The sequence below is a fragment of the Trachemys scripta genome, chromosome 10, assembly GCF_013100865.1.
Source record: "Trachemys scripta elegans isolate TJP31775 chromosome 10, CAS_Tse_1.0, whole genome shotgun sequence".
NCBI classification, from domain to species: domain Eukaryota; kingdom Metazoa; phylum Chordata; order Testudines; family Emydidae; genus Trachemys; species Trachemys scripta.
Window position 1 is genome coordinate 6,996,612 of NC_048307.1, and position 22,270 is coordinate 7,018,881.

General features: G+C 52.2%; 1 protein-coding gene across 1 annotated transcript in view; it reads right to left on the bottom strand.

The window, feature by feature from the left end:
* MYO15A (myosin XVA) overlaps positions 1-19,454 on the bottom strand; it is an 85,190-nt gene extending 65,736 nt beyond the window's left edge. Inside the window, exons 1-14 of the mRNA XM_034783623.1 lie at positions 19,103-19,454; positions 17,055-18,994; positions 14,517-14,891; positions 11,248-11,330; positions 10,607-10,670; positions 10,109-10,218; positions 9,451-9,525; positions 8,886-8,976; positions 4,822-4,925; positions 2,918-2,981; positions 2,719-2,832; positions 2,215-2,376; positions 1,328-1,441; positions 682-740 (exon numbers count right to left, since the gene is read on the bottom strand). Coding sequence (XP_034639514.1) covers positions 682-740; positions 1,328-1,441; positions 2,215-2,376; positions 2,719-2,832; positions 2,918-2,981; positions 4,822-4,925; positions 8,886-8,976; positions 9,451-9,525; positions 10,109-10,218; positions 10,607-10,670; positions 11,248-11,330; positions 14,517-14,891; positions 17,055-18,994; positions 19,103-19,454 — 3,707 coding nt within the window. The remainder of the gene's footprint in view (positions 1-681; positions 741-1,327; positions 1,442-2,214; positions 2,377-2,718; positions 2,833-2,917; positions 2,982-4,821; positions 4,926-8,885; positions 8,977-9,450; positions 9,526-10,108; positions 10,219-10,606; positions 10,671-11,247; positions 11,331-14,516; positions 14,892-17,054; positions 18,995-19,102) is intronic.
* Between the last annotated feature and the right edge of the window lie 2,816 nt (positions 19,455-22,270).

Below are 22,270 nucleotides of genomic sequence, written 5' to 3' on the forward strand. Positions count from 1 at the left end.
CTCACACAAGTGTGGGTCCCAGGCAGAACAAAGAGTCTCAAAATGCCCTCAATTTTGAGACACACATTGAAAAAATGCTCTCAGCGTTCTCGGGGTTTGTGTCAGTCACAAGGGGGAAGGTTTCCTGCCTTTGCATTGGTTAGCCACAGGGTGGGAGAGCATGGGAAGAAGTAGGACATTTGACATGTCTTACAACAGGGAAGGGGAAGGAAGGATAACACAACGGATAGAGAGGAAGGAAAACCTAGTGGTAAGGGCGCTAGCTTGGACTTGGGACACCTGGATTCGATTCCCTGCTCTGCCACAGGTGCCCTGTACAACCTCGAGCAAGTCACTTAGTCTCTCTGTGGCTCCATGCCCCATCTATAAATGGGAACTATAGCCATGGCCTACCTGACAGGTAAAGATTGCGAGGTGTTCAGATACTGTGGGAAGGGGGGCGGGCGTATAAGTAGATAGGGAAGGTACAAAGTAGATTGGTCTGCTGAATCCCACCTAAAGCAGGACAGCTGGGCTTGCCTGCCACCCTGTCCATAGCATCTGGCTGTGTTTATTACATGTTTTGATAAGCTGCCACTGCCTGCCAGCCCTTTCCTCATTCTGAATCCCTCAGTCCCCATGTGCGGCGTGCTGACAAGCCAGAGACAGATCTCAGCATCTCCTAACAAAGAATCCCTTTACCTGGCATCAACGGCACTTTCCACAGTTAGGGGGGTGAAAATCTTCTCCCTCAGCGTTTCCTGTTGAGAAGAGCAAAACCAACCAAACAAACAGGTGAAATCCTCCCTAAAGCCGGTGTGGGGCTGCCGTCACCTCTTAATGCAGACATGCGGCCCACGGGAGACTACAAGCCCCAGCATGCACTGCTCCATTCTGAACCAGGCAGATGGAGAGCGGGAGAAGAGGGATGAGATGAAGCCGGGTGAAGGAAAATTCAGAGAAAGCTTCACTGTCAGTGAGGCCTATTACAGGGTGGGACAGTCGTCCACAGGGAGCATCTCTTGAGTCCTTCAGAAATGGATGGAACAAAGGTCTGGTGACTGTCAATTGGCGGGAGATACCAAGACACACTTAGATGTTGTATAAATGGAGAAAGAGACGAGTGGGGCAGAGGACTCCATAGGGATGTTCCGCAAACATGAAAAGCAAAGCAAGGGTGTCCTGCTGGCAGATCAGATACTGAAAATACAACGGTCCCCTGCGGGGCGATGAAGTAAGCAGGGTCTCAGAGTAGAGACTCTCTTCACTGCCGTCTGCCTTCCCCAGATGTCCCTCTAGCCACATCACACGCCTGTCCAACCAGCCGTCTCAAATCCGTGGGCCTTACCGTCACTTTGAACGTGATGGCCTTCTGCAGCCCCTCTGGAGAGATCTGGAGCAGCTCGGCTACCGCACGGATCTCTCTTGCACTCACCACCGATGCGACCTCCTGGCAGTCTGTCTGTGAAACGCAAAAACAGCCCGTTGGCAGGCAACTTCCCAGGGGCCAGCACAGTTGGTACCCAGAGACAACCCAGGGGACCTCAGACTGAAGGCCTTGTCCATCTCTGTTTATGAATATAGGCCCTGATCCTGAGCTGGAGTAGATCAGTGTAGCTCCATTGACCTGGTGCTCATAGAAGCACTGACTTCACTTGAGCTACGCTGATTTAGACTAGCGGAGGATCTGGCCCATTGTCAACATTATTGTTTAGCGCTAGAGGAGGAATCAGAACGTCCCTGCCGTGGGAAAGGCTGATATTCTGATGCTGGTTTTTGTCCCAGATGGACCCAAAATGTTGAAATCTCAATTTGTTTTGCAGAACGGCAAGTTCAGAAAAGCGTTGATTTGGAAACATCAAAACATTTTGTGTCTGCCGGTTTGATGTGGAACTGCGTCTGCCAAAGCTGCTGTGGGGCTTCCAGGGCGTTGTAGTTCAGATGTCCCGTGGTGCCTGGATCCTCTGTGGGCCAGGGATTTTTTTTTTTGGTTGCAGATTCCACAAAATGGAGAGAAGCTAAAATCTTGGGTTCAATTTTCTTTTGAGAGCTTCCTCCCTGCAGAGGGGCTTAGGGTCTGATCCAGATTCCATGGAAGCCAATCTGGAGTCTTTGCATTGGCTCCAACGGACATTGGATCAAAGCCCTAGTTCACAGCATGCATCTAAAGTCCTTGCTATCGGTATCTCTTTGCGCCCTGGGTCCCCTTCCCGTCTTCCCCCGGGAGACGATTACCTCATATTTTTCAAAGTAGACGTTCCCCAGGTGGAGGATGGAAGACAGAATTCGGAAGATGCTGTTCTGGTCCTCGGTGCTGAAGTTCAGGATCTCCATGGCACTGAGCAACCTCCGGAAATCCTCAGCATCACTCTTGCCAGGAATCTCGCAGTTACCCCCCTGCGAAGGTCCCAGTCAAAGCATATCTGGGGAACATGCAACCTGAGGCCCAGGAATTAGCCACGACAGGGGATGCAAATTTACTGGGACTGGGGATTTACCGATCTGGGGAGCGAAGCAACCTGAATGTCACAAGGACATGGGTGCTATCACAGCTCCAGAAAGAAATGGAATTGCAGGTTGTCAGCCGTTTGAGGCGGGGCTGCGTCTGCCTGTGTGTTTGTACAGGGCCTTGGACAATGGGTCCCAGATCCTGATTGGGGCTTTCGGGTGCTGCACCGTAGAAATAATAAATCAAGTGGGCCTGATTGCTGAGCTCACGTGCGGACGTGGGCTCCATACCTGGTTCAGGTAATAGTAAGTTTCTGCATCTTGAAGGCAGAATTGCTGCTTCTGCTGAGCAGGAAGGCCAGCCAGCATCTCATAGAATATGTGATAGTTCCTTTCGTTTTTGGCCTATGAAACAAGAAGGGCAAGACTAAGGAAGCATCGTGACATGGTGATGGCAGTGGGAGGTGGCACAATAAATGCTGGGACTCACCTGAAACACGATCCTTGATTTCTCAAGAAGGTACTGTGAGGTTATGGCACCACAGATCAAGCCTCTGGGAGAGACAAAGGTTAGCGCCTTGGGGCTGGGAATCTTAGCAAGGCATCTCGTCAGACACAAGAGAGTGAAGGAAGGACCGAGGTTCTATCCACACCCAGCCCTCTGCACCTGCAGGACACTGGCTGTGTGGGAGGTGCCCAACCGATGCCAACCAATGGCTCCTGCTCATCACTCCAGAGGAACGTGAATGTCGCCCAAGGTCCCAGCCTGTCTGCTCAGTGGGAAACATCCTACTCCAGTACTGTTCAACTCCATAGCTGGCACTGCCAGCCCAGCGTCTCATCCCATCTCTCCCCTGAAGTACCTCTGGGTCCAAGGACTAGTCATTGCCCATTGTTTTTCCTTGAATCCGAGCTGAAACTACCTCAGAACTCAGCACTGGGGGTGTCCTGCTAGCCAGGTGCCCCTGCTGCAACCCCCAGCACAGCTGAGCCTCTGGTAAACAAAGGGCCAACCATGTGCAGCCATCGAAGACAATGGATTGGCTGTTGCAGCCTGGCAGACTGTGTCAGACAGGCGGCAATTAAACCTCCTGCACTAAAAGCCAATGCGGAAGAGAACCTCCTCCTTGTTCCCAGTGCGGAGAGATGGATTCTAGTCTATTCTGCAAAGGTTCTTACACTGCCCTCATCACCACAGTCTCTGAGTGCCTTCCAGCTGTGCATTAAGCAATGTGACTGAAGTCCATGTGGATGGATGGGCAGACAGAAAACCACGATAGCTGCCCAATTCCCAGGCTAAGCGAGAGGACCAAAGAGAAGGGTGGAGGATTTGAGTTGCTGAGTGGGGTGTATTGAGGACTATGTTGGAATTGCAAGCCATCACTTTAAGAGTGGGAAGGGAGGTGAAAGGGGGAAAGCGGTTCCTGGTCCTGCTTGCATGCTGGAGGGCTCTGTTGTGAAGTGGCTGGGAGCAGGAAGCAATCTGCAGGCAGGCGGCCTAAGAGCAAGGTGGGGTGACTTGTGCTTCTTTGTTTTAGGGAGCAGCCTGCTTTGTCACTCTCTGGTTTTGGTTACTGTGTGTTATCATTCTGAATTCTAAGAAATAAAGTCATGTTGCATTGCAACCTTCCAGCAAGAGCAGTTACATTTTTGTCTAGCTTCTCTGTGTGTGCCATGAACTGAGGAAGCCACTGCCTTCTGCTGGGGAGCTGGTGCTCCCACGTCCTATATCCCAGCCCCAATGGAAGCCCTTCACCCCCCTCCCCCATTCATGTATTTGAATGAGAGACTGAGATGTATCCAGAGACTGGAGGAATGGCAGCCCCGCTACAAGGCCATGTCAGTTGGGACTGGGGGAGCTCAAAAGGAGGAATATTTTTAGGGCCTGATATTTGAAGCGAAGGCCTGAGTTGTGCACGTGGTACCATAACTGCGTATGCAGCTCTAGCAATTGGGTGTGCATGTGGCCGGTTACACATCTATTAGGCAGTGCTCACAGTCACACAACTGGCAGTGCAAATTAGGTGGGCAGTGGCACACACATGGCTTTTTAAAAAGCAGGCCCTTAAAATCAGACAACCCCTCCCCACACGCAAGAGGGACAAGGATACAGTCTGTCTGGGGAGACACCTTTCCACAAAGAGTTGCCTGCGGCTGGGTTGGCCGACCGCCCAGCCCGGGGAGCTGAATGGTTCCAGGGCCGTGCTTTGAATGGAACCATTAAATCACAGCCATGGAGCACAAGGATCTAACATCTCCCAGGGATTCTAATGGTCCCTCAAGTCAGCAGCCCAGAGGCAGGACCGTGGGGCGGAATTCCCTCGGGCTGGGGGTCAGTTTCAGACACACAGAGTGGGGTGTTAGAGGGACACTCATACGCTCATCATTACTTACTCCTCCAGAAAGATTTCCACAAATTTCCCAAACCTGCTGGAGTTGTCGTTCCTCACTGTTTTGGCATTTCCGAAGGATTCCAGCAGGGGGGTCGCTTCGAGGATCTGCCCCAGCCAGACAAAAAAAAACCACCAAGCGCTGGTCAGGGTGAGACAGTCCAACCAGGGATGCCAAGACGCTGCAGTGATGGGCACAATGCAGAAACGAAAGGCTGGCTAGACACATCGGATTAACCTTCATGGCTGCCCTGGGCCAAGGATAAAAATGGTGCCTTCACCTCCAGCCTGCTCCTCTTGGGGACAGGAAGTAAAAGCCTTCCCCATCCTTTGCATAAGAACATGAGAAGGGCCACATTGGGTCAGACCAATGCTCCAGCTAGCCCAGTATCCTGGCTTCCAACAGTGGCCAGTGCCGGGTGCTTCAGAGGGAATGACCAGAATGGGCAATTGTTGAGTGATCCGTCCCCTGTCGCCCAGTCCCAGCTTCTGTCAGTCAGAAGTTTAGGGACACCAGAGCATGGGGTTTTGTCGCTGACCATCTTGGCTATAGCCATTGATGGAACCATCCTCCATGAGTTTATCTAATTCCTTTTTGAACCCATTTATACTTTTGGCCTTCACAACATCCCCTGGCAACGAGTACCACAGTTGACAAATGTGCATTGTGTGAAGTACTTCCTTTTGATTTTTGAACCGGATGCCTATTAATTTCATTGTGTGATCATCCAGTTCTTGTGTTATGTGAAGGGGTTAATAACACTCCCTTTTCCCCTTTCTCCACACCAGTCATGATTTTCTAGACCTCTATCATATCCCCACTTAGGCGTCTCTTTTCCAAGCTGAAAAGTCCCAGCCTTACTAATCGCTCCTCATACGGAAGCCGTTCCATACCCCTAATAATTTTTGTTGCCCTTCCCTGAACCTTTTCCAAGTCCAATATATCTTTTTTGAGATGGGGCGACCACATCTGCATGCAGTATTCAAGATGTGGGCGTACCATGGATTTATATAGAGGCATTATGATATTTTCTGTTTTATTATCTATCCCTTTCTTAATGATTCCTAACATTCTGTTCACTTTTTTGACTGCTGGTGCACATTGAGTGGATGTTTTTAGAGAACTATCCACAATCACCCCAAGATCTCTTTCTTGAGTGGTGACAGCTAGTTTAGACCCCATCATTGTATATGTATAGTTGGGATTATGTTTTCCAATGTGCATTACTTTGCATTTATCAACATTGAATTTCATCTGCCATTTTGTTGCCCAGTCACCCAATTTTGTGAGATCCTTTTGTAGCTCTTCGCAGTCTGCCTGGGACTTAACTATCTTGAGTAGTTTTGTATCATCTGCAAATTTTGCCACCTCACAGTTTACCCCTTTTTCCAGATAATTTATGAATATGTTGAATAGGACTGGTCCCAGTACAGACCCCTGGGGGACACCATTATTTACCTCTCTCAACTCTGAAAACTGACCGTTTATTCCTACCTTTTGTTTCCTATCTTTTAACCAGTTATCAATCTATGAGAGGACCTTCCCTCTCATCCCATGACACCTTACTTTGCTTAAGAGCCTTTGGTGAGGGACCTTGTCAAAGAACATAAAAACGGCCCTATTGGGTCAGACCAAAGGTCCATCCAGCCCAGTATCCTGTCTACCGACAGTGGCCAATGCCAGGTGCCCCAGAGGGAGTGAACCTAACAGGTAATGATCAAGTGATCTCTCTCCTGCCATCCATCTCCAGCCTCTGACAAACAGAGGCTAGGGACACCATTCCTTATCCATCCTGGCTAATAGCCATTAATGGACTTAACCTCCATGAATTTATCTAGTTCTCTTTTAAACCCTGTTATAGTCTTAGCCTTCACAATCTCCTCAGGCAAGGAGTTCCACAGGTTGACTGTGCGCTGTGTGAAGAAGAATTTCCTTCTATTTGTTTTAAACCTGCTGCCATTAATTTCATTTGGTGACCCCTAGTTCTTATATTATGGGAACAAGTAAATAACTTTTCCGTATTCACTTTCTCTACACCACTCATGATTTTATATACCTCTATCATATTCCCCCTTAGACTCCTCTTTTCCAAGTTGAAAAGTCCTAGCCTCTTTAATCTCCCCTCATATGGGACCTGTTCCAAACCCCTAATCATTTTAGTTGCCCTTTTCTGAACTTTTTCTAATGCCAGTTTATCTTTTTTGAGATGAGGAGACCACATCTGTATGCAGTATTCAAGATGTGGGCGTACCATGGATTTATATAAGGGCAATAAGATATTCTCTATCTTATTCTCTATCTCTTTTTAATAATTCCTAACATCCCGTTTGCTTTTTTGACTGCTTTCTGAAAATCTAAGTACACTATATCCACTGGATCCCCCTTGCCCACATGCTTGTTTGCCCCCTCAAAGAATTCTAGTAGATTGGTGAGGCCTGATTTCCCTTTACAAAAACCATGTTGACTTTTCCCCAGCAAATTTTTTTGTTGTTTGCACAGCACCAGACATAATGGGGTCCTGGTCCTTGACTGGGGCTCTTAGATGGCCAGGGTAATAATTTTAAATTAATAATTACATTTTCTAAAGAAAGATGTTGCCTTGGGCATTGGCACCTCTGGCCCATTGGTGGACCCAGCTCTGCTCGGAAAAGTTTTTCAACATCAGTAATTGTGACTGACACGAGCCATCCCAGGGGTTCAGGGCCTGAAAACTGGCGAACACAGCAAAACCTCCGTTCTCCCTCAGACCCAGTCTCAGGAAAATGGTGCTTCCAAGTTAAACATTTGGCTGAGCAACGAAGAGAGACCAGGGTTTGGCTTCCTTTAGTTCCTTTTCTATTTAAGAAGTGGAATACAGTGACCTGTCCGCAAATGCAACAGTCATTGTCTGCTCTGCAACAGCTCCCGCACAAGGCTGGGGGCGAGGGTCGGTTTTAATGCGAGAAGGGTTTTCTAGCCTGTCTGCTGAGTGCCAGGGGACCTGTAACTCCCCACTGGATGAGGGCTGAAGGAGGGCAAGAGGGGAGAAGGAGAGTAGGGGAGTGAAAGGAAAGATAATCACTGCAAAGCCACGCACACACACAGGGCTCAAGGCTGCAGGCAAAAAAACCCCAATGACTCCTAGGGGAGTTCTGAGCTGCAGGATTTAGCCTCAGCAGAGATAACACAGCAGGCCACTTTGGCATCACTCTGTTAGGTAAGTGGAAATTTTGCATCCCACACACACACCCCATACCTCTATCTATGGTAGTGCAGCAGGGACGCACAGGAACAACAACAGGTCAGGGTCACCAACACACCGGCAGTGAGAAGAGGATAATAAGCCACACTCTATTGCCAAGAACTGTACGTTTACCCAGGAATTATCTGGGAAATGGGACCTAGCAATGGGACCTACCTCCCTAGAATGGGACCAACATCTGCCCATCCTGCTGCTGCAGAGGGCTTTATGAGGCTTCCTAGAATGCAGACCCTTCTCTGGCTTTCACACGGGGTGCGTCTGATGCTCTCTTTGCCAGGCAGAACGAACTTCTGTGCAGCATGCTGCAATTTGGGGAGGAAGGCCCCTGCTCCGGCAGGAGGGGCACAGCTTGGAGACCCCTGAGTTTAGCCACGGAGAGCAAGGGAGGGAGGGATTTGAAGGGAGCCGAGAGACCGCAAGTGGGTCCCAAGGAAAAATGACTGCCTGCGAATGGCTCCAGGGAACAAGTCCCTGAAAGCCATCATGGGAAAAGGCTCCAAACAGCCTTCAGTTTTAACTGCCTCATGCTGAATGTCCCAGGTACCTCTGGCGGGAATGCTTGCACCTGCTGGGTTGCAAAATGTGCTGATTCTGTCCACGGGGACACATCTGCCAAGCTGCCGGCCAGGTTGGGGCATCTGAGGGGGACACACCTGCCGTGCTGCGGAGCTGGCCAGTACATCCTGGTCCAATGCACCTGCCAGGTGGCCACTCACCTCTGGTACCTCCCGCCATGCTGCCAGCTCCATGGGCACATTGGTGGCTCATGGCAGCACAGCAGTTCTCAGGGCACCATAGCTCGTGGCATCTGGAAAGGACACTGTACCTGCTGCATCATGTTGCGTTTCTGATTGACCGCTGCCAGGTAACGCAGGACCAGCTTGGTGGCTTCCGTTTTGCCTGAACCACTTTCGCCACTAGAAAGAGAAGACGCGAACATAAGGAAGGTCGCTGAGCGTGCTGTCAATCACCTGAAGCCAGCCGAGAGGTTACCGAACCGAGCGGCAGCTACACGAGCTATGGGTGTGGTGCTCAGCCCCGCTCCCATTGAAATCAACCAAATTCTGACTGGCTTCAGCAGGGGCTGGACCTGGCCTGGCGGTTTTACCATTATATTGATTTTAATACTGTCAGGCTGGTTAAAGATGCCAGCAGAGATCGATCCCGGTAGCGCTCAATCGACATCCCTTTGGGATTTGCCATGATGATGATGATAAAGATGCCAGCTTCGCAGCCCTGCAGAAGGACCGCTCAGATCTACCTGCAGGCCAGGTGTGGCATGGGCGGTGGCTGGGCAAGCTGCCATGAGCGGGCTCAACCCGGAGCTAGAGGGGCCACCTCTTGGAACGAAAGGGGAGCTCCCTTTCCCCAGCGAGGCCACAAGCTCTCACCTGATGATAATACACTGGTTGTGTTTGGCATCCATCATTTTGGTATAGGCGACGTTTGCAATAGCAAAAAGGTGCCTGCAAAAGAGCCAGACGCACCGAGCGTTAGCGGTAAAACAGTCCCTGGAGAGGAGGGGTTTCCACCAGCCCCACACCCTGGCTGGCAGCAGGACCAGGCTTCCGATGCTCTGAGCTGAGCCAGCTCCCTGGCCTGAGGTCACCCACTGGCACAAAGGAAGTCTGAAGACACCCAGCAGGATCGAACCCCAGGCTTGCTACCCACGGGCAGGAAAGATCAGTTACCTGCGCTGGGATCTCCACTCGAGAGAGAAGACAGCTGCTTCATCATCAGACAGACCGTTCGGGCCTGAGCGCCCTCTGCAGCACCTCCCCATAGTGGCTCAGCACTGCCCAGGATCCTACCCAACCCTGGGGCCCGATCCTGCAAACCCTGACTGCCCCATGTGGTCCTGGATTGCAGTGGGGCTACTGGGGTGAGAGAGGATTACTCCCTGCAGGCTCGGGTCCCCGGCCAGGACAATCAGAGCTCACGGAGCCTGAGCAGCCGGGCTGTGCGGCAGGGACCCCAGCCGGAAGGGGACTGTAACATGCCAGGAGGAGATAGACAGCACACCGCGCTCCGTGCGGGGGACGTACTTACGGGGGATTCTCTCCCAGCGCCCTTCCTTCATACTGCAGCACCTGCTCCGTCCCGTAGATGTTGTACATTTTGTAGGGGTTCACGGACACTAAGATGCTGCCTATGTAGGTCTGCAACAGCAAGAGACACACAAAGGAAATGCTGCTTATGTTTTTACGCTTGGCAGAAGACGAGCGGCAGGAACCTAAGCTGAGTGACAGTAATGCCTAATGCCATTTACCAAAGGATCTCAAAGCACTTTACAAAAGTGGGGGAAGGTCCATCTCTGGGAAACAGTGGCACACATTGGTTAAGTCACTTGCTCAAAAAATCACACAGCGAGATGGGGGTGAAGCAGACTAGAACCCAGGCGTCCTGACACGCTGTGCCGTGAGTGACCCACCCACCAGACACACACTCTGCACATCAGTGTCAGACACGACCCTCCACTGGTAATGCCGAGGAGACCCCGAGGCCTGTAATAAACTCTGAGTGCGACTTCAGCTGCCAGGAACTTACATAGATTAACTCACGGTCAAACCTCGTCTTGATGTTCTGCAGCACTGCCCCCTCCTGGAGGTCCCTGGAACACACAGCACAAAAAGGGATCAAGCCATGGCCCTAGGGCACAGCATCTTCAGAAAGAGGATGAGGCTGATGGCCAACAAATCCACTCCTGCCGTCTCCACAAATGAAAACCCAGCCAGCTCAGTGCCACCAACGTGCAAAGAACAGGCACCCCTCCCAGGCACAGGCAGTCAACGCTCCGAAAAGTGAGGGTGGAGTCAGAGTAAGGGAATCCACCGCCGAGGCTGGTGAGATCTTAAAGTGGGTCGGGGGAGGGCATCTGCAGGAGCTGTTCACAGCAGTGGGCACGGTCCATGCTAGGGCCTGGGGAGCACATTGTGCTAGTCACTCTACATAACCAACGTGAGACAACAGCTAAGACGGAGGGTCGGAGGTGACACCAAGATGATGGGACTCACCCAAGGTCACACAGCAGGTCAGTGGCAGAGCTGGGCCTGTACCCCAGATTCCTGATTCCCAGGCCGGTGCCCTGGTCCCTAGCCCACAATGGTGCTCTGCTGAGTGACACCAGCCAACCCATGGTGATTAGCATTCCTTTTAGAGCAACCAGAGCATGCCGGTCAGTCACTTACTGCAGCTGGGTCATATCCTCCACGCCATCTTCCTTCGGCTCTTCTCGGGGGCTCCTGGACGGCAGGTTGTGGATGGAGTGCATCTACACTCAGGGAGGAAGACATGCAGATCGGGCAGTGTTACTCAGAGAACTTCTCCGGCCAGCTCAGGGGTCTCACGAGACAGAGAGTCGGGGTCAGACCCCAGGCCAAGCTATTGCTTGCAAACTGGTCCAACTGGCCTGTCCGTCTGCCTGGGCTGGGGACAAGATCCCCACTGCTCTAAAGTGACTGGACTGGTTCAACCCTCTCCCATCAGCAAGAGGAAACCCTAGGGAGCAATGAGGCTTGTGCAGGTGGAGCCGGAGGTTACAGAAGGGACTTTGCAAAGGGGGAGGTCTGACCCCAACCCTTTGCTGACAAGTCCCTTCATTGCAGCAGGCCACCAGGTGGCATCACCTGGTACAGCCACCGATAAGGCCAGGGAGTGTGGGGGGGTTGGGACACCAGGCCCTGGAGCAGTTCCTATCTCCTCATCCCTTTTTGGGCATGGGTGTGTGACGGCCGCCATCTTGGCCTGCATGACTGGGATTGAACCAGGGACCCCCAGAGCTAAAAGCATGAACTGTTACAGCTTGAACTAAAGAGCCAGCCCTTGTAGCTAGGGCCTGTCACAGGGCCAGATCTCTGCAAATTGGGACGTGCATAACACACTAACCAGTGGGTTCCAGTTGTAGCTATGGAGGCACTGACAAAAATCAACTGCCTGATGGAGGTGGCTTTCCAATAAAGGAGAACAGAACTGGCCCTGTTCAGGGGTACAGCCGCTATGGAGCGACCCCTTTGGGCAGGAGCTTCAGCAGAGAGATGTCTTGAGATCAGACCATGCCGCTCCGCTCTGCATCACTCCCCGGGCTTCCCCTCACTTACCATATCCAGCTCACACCTCTCAAACCCTGCACAACTCTGCCCTGGTCTGCATCTCTAACCACATTCCCTGTCCCTCCACTTTGTTCCACTGATGATACCAGTCCTGCTGCCCTGTCTTTCCCCTCTTCACCCAGGCTTTCATGCTGGGCCCTATGTGGGACCAGCCCACCAACCCCCTCCCAAAGATTCATTTCTTCTACCAGCTGCACCCCCTCGCTCACACACACACACACAGACTATTAGACTGAGGACTTGTCTACATGGGGACATTCAGGAAAGTTAATCCAAATTAATTTTTAAAGCAAATTCATTTAACCACAATCAATCCCTTTGCGGACACTCTTGTGAATTAAGCTAAACCAAATTAAGGCCACTTTAATTCTGAACGAGAGTCTCCATGCATGGGTTCAACGTGGTTTGACTAATCCACCTTTAATCCGAATTAACACAAGGTGTGAATTTATTTTCCTGAGTGTTCCCACGTAGACAGAGAGCAAAAACGAAAATGACCATTCATTATTTGCATTACAGTAGCACCTATAGGCCCGAGCCGAGAGCAGGGCCTGAAACAGTCTCTGACATAAAAGGATCACAAGCTAAACAATGTGGATGGGGAATCCATGCCGTGCCCTACCCCCTAGACCACACTGTCCCTCAGTGTGCTAAAGCAACTCCCCCAGTGTATTGTCCCTCTGCATTCCACTACAGCGCACGCCTTGAACTGCTGGGTAACATACACAGGCCCCTATATTGTCACACTGGCATGTATTTAGCTTTCAAGAACAATGCAAAGGGTAGCTGAGGCACGTCACAATCCCCGCGTGACATTCAGAGGCGGAAGATACCCATTGGGTCCCTGGTTCACCTCCCCCCAGCCAGTGCAGTATTGGTCCCTCTCATCTCATTCCCTGGGCTTTGTCTAACGTGATTTTAAACGCCTCGTGCAGCGTCAGCTGAATGCACAGAAGAGCCACCGAGCATCTGTTACTTCACAAAAAGCCCAGGTAACTAAGAGTCACCAGCTTGGAAGAGCAGACAATAAACCCTGGAGCTTTTTCAATCATCACCGTAGCTCCTAACCTGGAGAGCATCCAGCCCCTCATGGGCTCAGGCCAGGGTAGGCAGCAAGCAGGTAAGCCAATCGCCATCCACGGTAAGCCAGTCACGTACTGGGGTAGGTCTCAGATGAGCTCTGTCAGCCAGTGCGTGCCAAGAGAGGCCCCTCTAATTAAAACGCTCCTTCTGTTCCAATGCAGCTACCTGCCACAGATCAAGTCTCTGCATTTACATATACCTCTTTTGTTCCATTGCTATGACAGAGGTCAAACGGCTCCAAACGTACCAGCTGTCACCCTGGCTGCGGTGGGGGGGCTTATGGTTTTACAATGACAGAGCCCAGGGATAGCTCTGTGCCTTTATTAAACCTCAGTCTGGACCGGGCTGGTTTCCCCTTTCCAGCGTACGTGCCAGTTCGCTAGCTGTGTCCGCACCGCCTGGCTTCTGCAGCCTGCTGTTGGGGAACCTCTTTCCAACAAGCCAGGATTTTTAACCAGCCAAAGCCAACCTCGTGGTGCCAGCTGTGGTCTCCGGGGGGTTGGCTGTCAGTGAGTAACTCAGCCCAAGCAGGGGATGTTTGCATGGGAGCACAGGCTGGCCACCTTAGCTTCTCTCCTGCTCAGAACTGCCATGTGGGTAAAGCCGCGCTCCCACTGGCATGGTCTGAATGTAACAGCGCGAGTCTCATCTTGCTGACCCCACTGGGCATCCTTACCCCAGAGGAAGCGAGAGGAGCGTCAGAGCCAGGACCGGATGGCACGGAGGAGAAAACATTGTTTTATTTTCACATCTGAGGCCAGCTCTTGTGCAAGAGAAGGGAGCCAGATCTAGTGGTTAGAGCAGGCAGCTGGCAGTCAGGACTCCTGGGTTCCTCTGGCTGGCTGGCTGTAAGCACCTGATGCTCATTCCATGCTGGGAGAAGGGTGGGAAAGGGGCACATCCAGGGGCTACACATTAACTCTATTAATAGACAAGGTCTGGTTTTACCCTTCAAACCCTGGTGTTTTCCACTGCACTCGGCCAATTTTTTTCTCTGACCAATGTGTAACTTACACCCCCCATCTCACTGCAGATTTGGCCCAGAGGATTTTAAGAGAGCTGTACCTGCTTACCCCAGGGGCCAAATGTTGCTCACTCTTCAGTGTAAGGGCCTGATCCAACGCCCCCTGACATCGTTTGGATCTGGATCTTTGGATCCGGTTCCACATTCAGATTAACCCCTGTGGGTTTACTACAATGTAAACAGGCCCCAGGTCTGGATTCTGCTCTAAATGCACCAAACTGGCCCAAATCCCTGAAATTACCTTATCGTGCCAGGGCGGTTTTTTGCCCGTGTTCCCACGCTCCCAGTGGTTCCCATCACCCCGGTTCTGCACTGAGGATCGGTGGGTCAGGTACCCAGCAGTGCTGTCTCCTCTCCGGCCCGACCACCTGTTCAGGCTCTCAGTGGGAGGGTTATGAAGCAGTTTCTCAGAAGACCACGGGCTGGGTGATGCACGGACATTCACCATCTGCTGCTTAGACCAGTGCTGCTTGTGCATGTAGGACATCCTTCTGAAGGTGCCCAGCCTCTGGACCTGCGGCATGACAACGGCGTACCTCCCCACACCGTCCTCCCCTGACATGTCCTCGTTCTCAACTTGCTCAGCAGGGAGTTTTGCTGGCCTGCTGCATGCTTCCTGCAGGGATGGGGACCCGGCAAAGGAGGGGCCAGCTCCCGTCACAGAATGCGGGCCTTTGAAGGCCACAGTTCTTTGCGATTGAGGGCCCAGATTTGCTTTGCCTTTCAGCACAGTGTGGGGGCTGCAGGTGGCCGAATAAGACAAATTCCCACCTGGAACCTTATGCGCCCAGTTTGGGGTAGGTGACCGTGGCCTGTTTGCTTCTCCCATTGGCATCGTAGCATGTTTTAGGGATGGAGCGGGGGAGGCCGGCTTCTGAGAAGGGCTCCTACCAAGGGGGCGTCTAGGATCTGTCGGTGATGGTGGGTGTTGTCCCTGGGCTACATGTCCGCCCTCTCTCACTGAGAATTGGAGAGCTGTGGGTCCTAATGTCTGACCTGCCACTGGCTGTCCAAACCGTTTCAGGAATGCATTCCTACCTCCTGCTTCACCTGCAAGCATGCTGCTGGTTTCTGCAGGAGAAGGCCTCCTCGTGGAAGGGGTCTGGGTCATCCCAGCCAGAGGCTGGCCGATGCGTTTGATAAATGCATTAGGGATCCCAGGAGCGGGGCTGGGAGGTGGAGGTAGCTTTGAAATGTTCCTCACGCTTCCGCCTCCTGCCATCTTGGGTGATGGAGTTCGCTGAGCTGGCATTTCGTTCCCAGAAGCCCTGTCCCAACGTGGCCGTGCAGGCAGCTCCCCCGCCGGCCCATTAGCATCCATGGGGGACGGGGACCAGCCAGGTAGAAAGTTCAGAGAGTCTTTGATGGTAACACGATGGCTTCCTTGGCGTGTCAGCATCTGAGGGGAGGGTGTTCTTGCCAATCCCCGGGGAGGCGGCCCGCCTCTGACGGACGGCATCAGGGATGGTGGGATGGGAGACTGAGCTCCCGCTGGACGGCCCAACTGCTTCAGAAACGAGTTCCTCATTAAAGGCTTCACTGCTTTAGTTGGAGGCTCGGGCTGTCTGTTCCAAGCCTGGGGGAGCCGCCTATGTATTTCCACAGGCGAGCACCTCAGTCTCCTTGATAGCTGAGGGGAAGATGACCGTATGCTCCCAGCGCCCCTGGCCGAAAAGCTTGGGGACCTTGCCTCAGGAGGAGACCCAAACTGCCTCAGGGATGGGTGAGGTGAAGAGGGTGCTTTCAGTTCCCCAGGGGCAGGATTATGGAGCCCTGGAGGGGCTAAGCTCCCAGGCAGCGTGGCTGGGGTAGTGCCTTGGGGGGTTGAGCCGAACATTTGAAACCTCGATGAGCTGGATTTGAGGGTGGGCTGTGGGGACGGAAGGCTGGAAGGTGGCTCACCCCTTGTGCTATTGACGTGCTTTAGCACAGGCTGTGGAGACCAACTCCTCTGACTCATGAATGGGTTATGAGCTGTTGGCCTAGGAGATGACCTGGGCTGGAAGGTGGAATCTATAGGTGCTGTGCTCCCAGCGGTGGAGGAGTTTTGTCTCCATGATCGAGGAGGAGAGGAGACATTTTCTCTGGCCACTGGAGACCCTGGTCTCCTCAAAGAGTGAGGAGGAGCAGGGGGAGGGCTCTTCATCCTCAGAGAGGATCGCGGTGAGGGAGGGGGACTTCTGGGTCTCATTGGTGACTGGTAAGAGGGAAGCTGTGGAGACTTCCCAGTCATGTGGCTGCCGAACTGCTGCAGAAAGGGGTTGTTCGTCTCTGGCTTTTGAAAATCCGCCTGTGGCTGGTTAAAGTTGAGCCTTTTCACACTGGGTTTTGGAGAAGGGGGTCTCTGCCACATAGAAGAATGAGACGGTGGCCTGAGGAGCTCCAGACTGCTTCTGCTTCCTACTCTCCTTAAAGGCTGAGGGGAGGGAGGCCTTTGGGAGTTGTTGTTGTTACTGACTGTGTAATCGAATTTCCTCATAGGCAAGAGAGGTGCCGACTCTAAGGTCTCCATTCCTGCTAATTTATGGCCAAACTTTTTATAGGATGGCTCAATAAATGGATGCCGGTCATGTGATTTCTCCTGGGGGATGTCAAAACGTCTTACAGAGGGCTGTGGAGAAAAGTGATGAAAGCTCTGTCTCTCTGGACTCCTACACTGCCTGCTAAGTTTCGGGGAAGAGGTGGAACTTGGCATGTCGCCGTGTCTAATTGATGGCTGAGGGGAAGGTGGCCTCAGAGGCCCGCTCTCACCAAATGACAAAGATGTTGCCCTCCTTACTGGAGAGGGCGTGGGAGGCCTGCCCTTCACCTCGCTCCCACGGTGTTTTAAAATGGGTTTTGGTTGTGTGAGGGATCTTTGTAAGAACTGTCCTAGGGGGCTCCCACATCCTCGCGGAGAGAAGCTTTGCAAATGCGCCCCCTGGACATTGCCTTGCTGGCCACCAGGGTCGAACCTGCTTCCCATTGACTTTGGAGAGTGAGGCCTTGGAAGCCGGCTGCCATGATCCTGGCCAACACGGCCGTATGTCACTGAGGGTTGGGGATCCCCAACACTGAACTGGGCAAAGGGAGGCGCCAGCGGCTCGTATTCACCGTAGTCATCCTCATCTTGATCTACGCCGGCAAGGGAAATATGCGGAGAAGGAGGGAGGGGAACATCAAGTTTGTCTCTGCCAAATAGCTTCACCTGAGGCCTGGGGAAGAGCCTGAACTTCCTGTTTAACGACAGTTTAGAAGGCAACGTTTCCTCGATCCCCTGCTGCTCAAAGAAGGAAGAATTAGGGAGCATAAAAGGATAATCTCCATTCTCATCCGCCAACTCCTCTGGCTCATCCATCTCCGTTATATCATCCAAGGGATACGCATAAGGGTTATAGGAAGACTGAGCTGGAGGGTCCCATTCGTATTCGCTATAACTGATTTCATGCTGAGGGGAATAATCATCCAGATAGCCCATTTCATCTACCCTCAGGTTGTAGGGCCCTCCAGAAGGACCATATCTGTCTTCAAAAGAGCTGTATGGCCCTGTTTGCTCTTCATCGTAATCCATATCGCTCCTATATTGGTCATAGGGTTCATATGGTGAATAGCCAGAAGGTGACTCATAATCCTGGTCTTCATAGTCGTAGTAGTCAGACTGGTTTTGCAGCGGATCATCGTAGTAGTCCATGGGCTCTTCATAAAGCTCATATTCTTCTTCCCTATCATATCCAGGGTCGTCCTCATAATCAGATACCCTTCTGTTATGAAAGTCATGTCCGTCTGCATAGTCAGTTGGTGCCTGGAGGTAGCTTTCCTCCTCAGGGTAGCCATACTGAGCTGGGGCCTGCGGGTCGTAAAAGCTGCTGTCATCCTGGTAACAGTTGTAATAGTCCAGTGGGACTGCAGGGCCCTCATACCCGCTTGGCCCGGGCTGTGAGAACCTCCCAGAGGGCTGCCTCACAAGGCCGCCATGTTCAAAATTTGGCTGGTAGCCATATTCCTCTTCCCCTTGACCATAGAGCCTCCTGGCTCCAGAGAACCTTTTCATGTTGGCTCGGTGCCTCAGAATCTCGTCCTCTGAGGGGAAGGGGAGTTTCTTAGCTCCAATCCTAGACAGCCAGGCTTCATTCATGGACCTCTCATTGTAGGTAAGCCTGGCCCGTTTGGACAGGAACTTTCTTGTCAGCCAGCTGGTGGCGGCAGCAGCTTTGCTCAGGATCTGAGCCCGGGGTTTGAATTTCTCTTTCGTTCTCCTCCGGCGGAAGAGGCTGCTGAAGAACCCACCCTCCTCCTTAGGTTTCTCGCCGCCCAATCCCAGCCGTATCAGCAGGAAAGAGGGCTTTTTCGGGTTGCCACTGGCCTCCTCTTTCTTCTTCTTCTTCTTCCCTATACTCTTGAAGCGCATCATGAGGTTGGAGGTGGATTTCAGCACTGCCTTGTTCTTCTTCATCTTCTTCTTCGTGCTGTATTTATTCAGCCCCCAGAAAAACCGGGAGGTGTTCTTGAACTGGCCCTTCTTGGAGCGCTTCAGGCCTAGCCTCTTGAAGCCCATGAAGAGCTTGGATGCACTCTTCAGGCTCTTCTTCATTTTGGACTTGGGCGGCTCCTCTTCCCTCCTAGCTAGACCAGCCATAGCCTTGGTAGCCCCTTTCAGCTGAGCCTTGGCATGCTCTTTCTTTGCCCCCTTCTTCTTCTTGGCATCATCGCCCGCCAGCCCCATCACCAGGTGGGAGGCACCTTTGAGGTGCAAGTCCTTCTTCTTTTTCTTTGCAGAATAATCTTCCTCCTCCTCCTCTTCCTCCTCCTCTTCCGACAGCACCTTTTTCCCTTTCCCCTGCTTCTTACCAGCCATGGCTTTGGAGGCCTCCTTTTTATCCTTCCCTTTCTTTTTCTTAGGGTCTTCCTCACTGTCCTCATCTTCGTCCTCCTCCTCCTCCACCATCTCACTCTCCTCATCACTGTCTTCCTCGGCATTGCTCTTCGTTAGTTCAGAGTCCGAGGCCTCCTCCGACTCACTGAGAACCTCCTTCTTCCCCTTCTTGGCATCCTTCCCCTTCTTCTCATCCTTCCCTTTCCCCTTTGCCACTTCCTTCCCTCCTTTGGCATTGCTCTTTCCCCCCTTGACCTCATCCTTGCCCTTCTTGGCATTGCCACCCTTCTCAGCGGTCTTTTTGGTCTCACCTTTTTTACCACCCATGCTCCTGGTGTTTCAGGCTCATACTCTAGCCTCCAGGTGTGGCAGTGCCATACGTCACCCACGATCCTGAGTATAGGTGTGGGTTATAACAGTGTCCCCCTGGGCGGTCAATCCCCCAAAACCAGGCAGCAGCAAGCCTTCAAAGCCAAACCTTCATGCTGCCCATGCACATTCGTGAGCCAATTGTAACGTCTTCCCAGCAGCAGAAGGAAAGCTTTTCTGCATTGCTCCGAAACAGGGGCATGCAGTGCCAGGAGCTAGTGCTCGTATACAGGTCTTGGTTTTATTTACCTTTGCAGGGTTTCAGTGAGACAGAGCAGTTCTCCATCCTTCCCCTCCTCGGCTTAGTCGTTCCTTCTTAGTCCCCCCTACTGCACTTTAGAATGTGAATGCAGTGTCCCACCGGTGATGAGAACATCCCCTGATACTTGCAGCTGCATCCTCTGGGAGACCCTGCTTCATCCTTCCACTGGGAAGTCCCCGGTCCTGGCTCTTAACATTCCATAACGACTCCTCGGTCAAAATGTCTCATCCCATCCTGCGATGCACCTTTCTGCCAGGCACGGGGAGTTAAGAACTCAAGTTATTGCGACTGTTCTGCTAGACTGTAACTGTATCTCCTTGGCTCCTGGCCGTATGAATAATGCAAGTGGGCTGCCCTGCTTCCACTCAAAGACTCTTCCAAAGGAGACAGAAGAAGCGAAGGAAGAGAACTCAGAAATGGCCTCTGGCCAGCGCTCCAAATGCACTGGCCACCGCAATTGGAAGATAAATCTGGATGAAGGCTAAGAGTGGAAACCATTCTTCTTAGAGGGTGAAATTCACATTCACCGCTAGCAACCTACGCCTTACGTCACCCAAAAGGCTTCAATCGGATAAAGTGGTATATAGTCTCTCTGCCTAGGGGGTGAATTTTCTCCCAGACAGCATAGGTCTTCTGTTGGTTTTCTCCCCACAGTATTGATCCCCACCAGGGATATTGGCATTAAAACAGGGGCTCTGATTCTCGTCTTCCTCACAGTGCCATAAATCAGGAGTCACTGGGAGACACACCAGTGTTCCTAGTGGGAACAGTGTCAGGAGCTTGTCTGCCTCTTTCTCCACCAGGCCAGGAGGCTACATTTACGTGTCAAAATTAGGAGACAATGATCCTGTTACAGAGGGTGGGCCAGATTCAACTTTCATCTACACTGGGGACGGTTGCTGGGGTTGCTGTAACGTAGCTGAGAGCACGATCTCGGTTCAGGAATAAGCAGCAGGGATGGGTGAAATCTAGCCTGAAGACCCTGTTCTCATCCATCATCTTAGCCATTGACAAGGGGAGAACACAAAGGCACAGTCTTCGAATAGGACCTTTCCCATGAGATGTCGGTGACTCACTCATGTTAAGAAAGCTCAAGCCCTTCGGAGCCAAATTCTGCTCTCACGGCCACGCACCTGCTGACTCCAGTAGGACTGCCTGGGTGAGAGAACTTCACCCTGCGATTTCTTTTTAACCTTGCAAATGTGACAACTGTGGGGAAATTAACCTCCAAAAATAACTGATAAGCATGTGGGTTTTCAAGGGAGCCAATGAAAAGAGCAGGACGGGACATCCTGGTTTATAGAGGGCAGGATCTTCCATCCGGGAGCCTGAATTCCACCGCATTAGTGACACTGGATCTCCAGCCTTCTCAAACTGCCTAAGGGGACATGGGCGCAAGCAGGCCAAAGGTAATACCATTCAGGGGGATTCAGGTGAGCTCCAAAGTCAATAAACCACAGAGAAAAGGACGGGAGGATTGGAATGATCATAAGTCGCTAGGCACATCCACGCAGCTTTCCGCTGACAGCCTGAGCCCTACAGCAGTTCACATCCCAGGCAGCCTGCACTGACGAGACACCTGTCCGCAGCCTACACACCTGCTAAACGCATGAGCTGCTACAGCTGTGCTTGCACTAAACCTGCCTGGCGGGGGAGGGGGCATGTGATAGCTCATAGCCTGTGTGGATCAGGCACGAAGGGGGCCCCATAACATACACTCGCCAGTGGGTTACGCGTGCAGTTAGCAGGGGGATGCAGGAATGTGCTCATGCATGTTTGCTTGTTGTGTGCACAAGATTGTCTGTGAAAGGGCAGGGGTATGTGTGGCGTGCCCGCACGTGACTAGTGTGTTTGCATGGCTGGGGCGTGCACAAGGACAGCAACTGTGGAATGGGAAATCAGAGCCCTGCAAAGCATTTGCCGCCGAGCCCTGTTTTCCACCCCACAGTTTCCCCATCACCCCCTGCAGGACAATGGGGATAATCTCCATGTGTTTTAAATTTACTTCCCAAGCAGGGTGGAAAGAATACGGAGATCCTGCCACCACCACATGCAGTGTTCTGGAGGACGCTGGTATCTCCTCTAGCATAAGGCAGGCCCTAAGGGCAGCCAGGCAGCCTGGCCAGCTTTCTGCTGGATGGTATAATGCTGCGGATGATTTCTGAACCCTCAGTCGCTGCCAGCTCCCTGTGACATTAATATCACTCCACGGCAAGCCTTGCAGCATGTTTTCTGTGGCCAGTAGCAAATGGCTTAATAGCACCGGGCACTGCTGTGGTTTTTCTAGCCCTTCCCCAGGAAGTTCAGGCCCCAAGGCCCTTTCTAAGACCCAGACGTCTGTGCTCCTGGCTCAGGTTTCATAAGGAAAGCAAAGAAGCACATTTCATATCGGAGCGCGACTAACTTGAAATCAGACACTCAAATCTTCCCCAGCCTTCGTGTGCGCTGCGCCGCTCGTATTGCAAATCAGGAGGGCTGCTCTCCTGTGAAGTCAGTGGCGGGGGAGACCCAG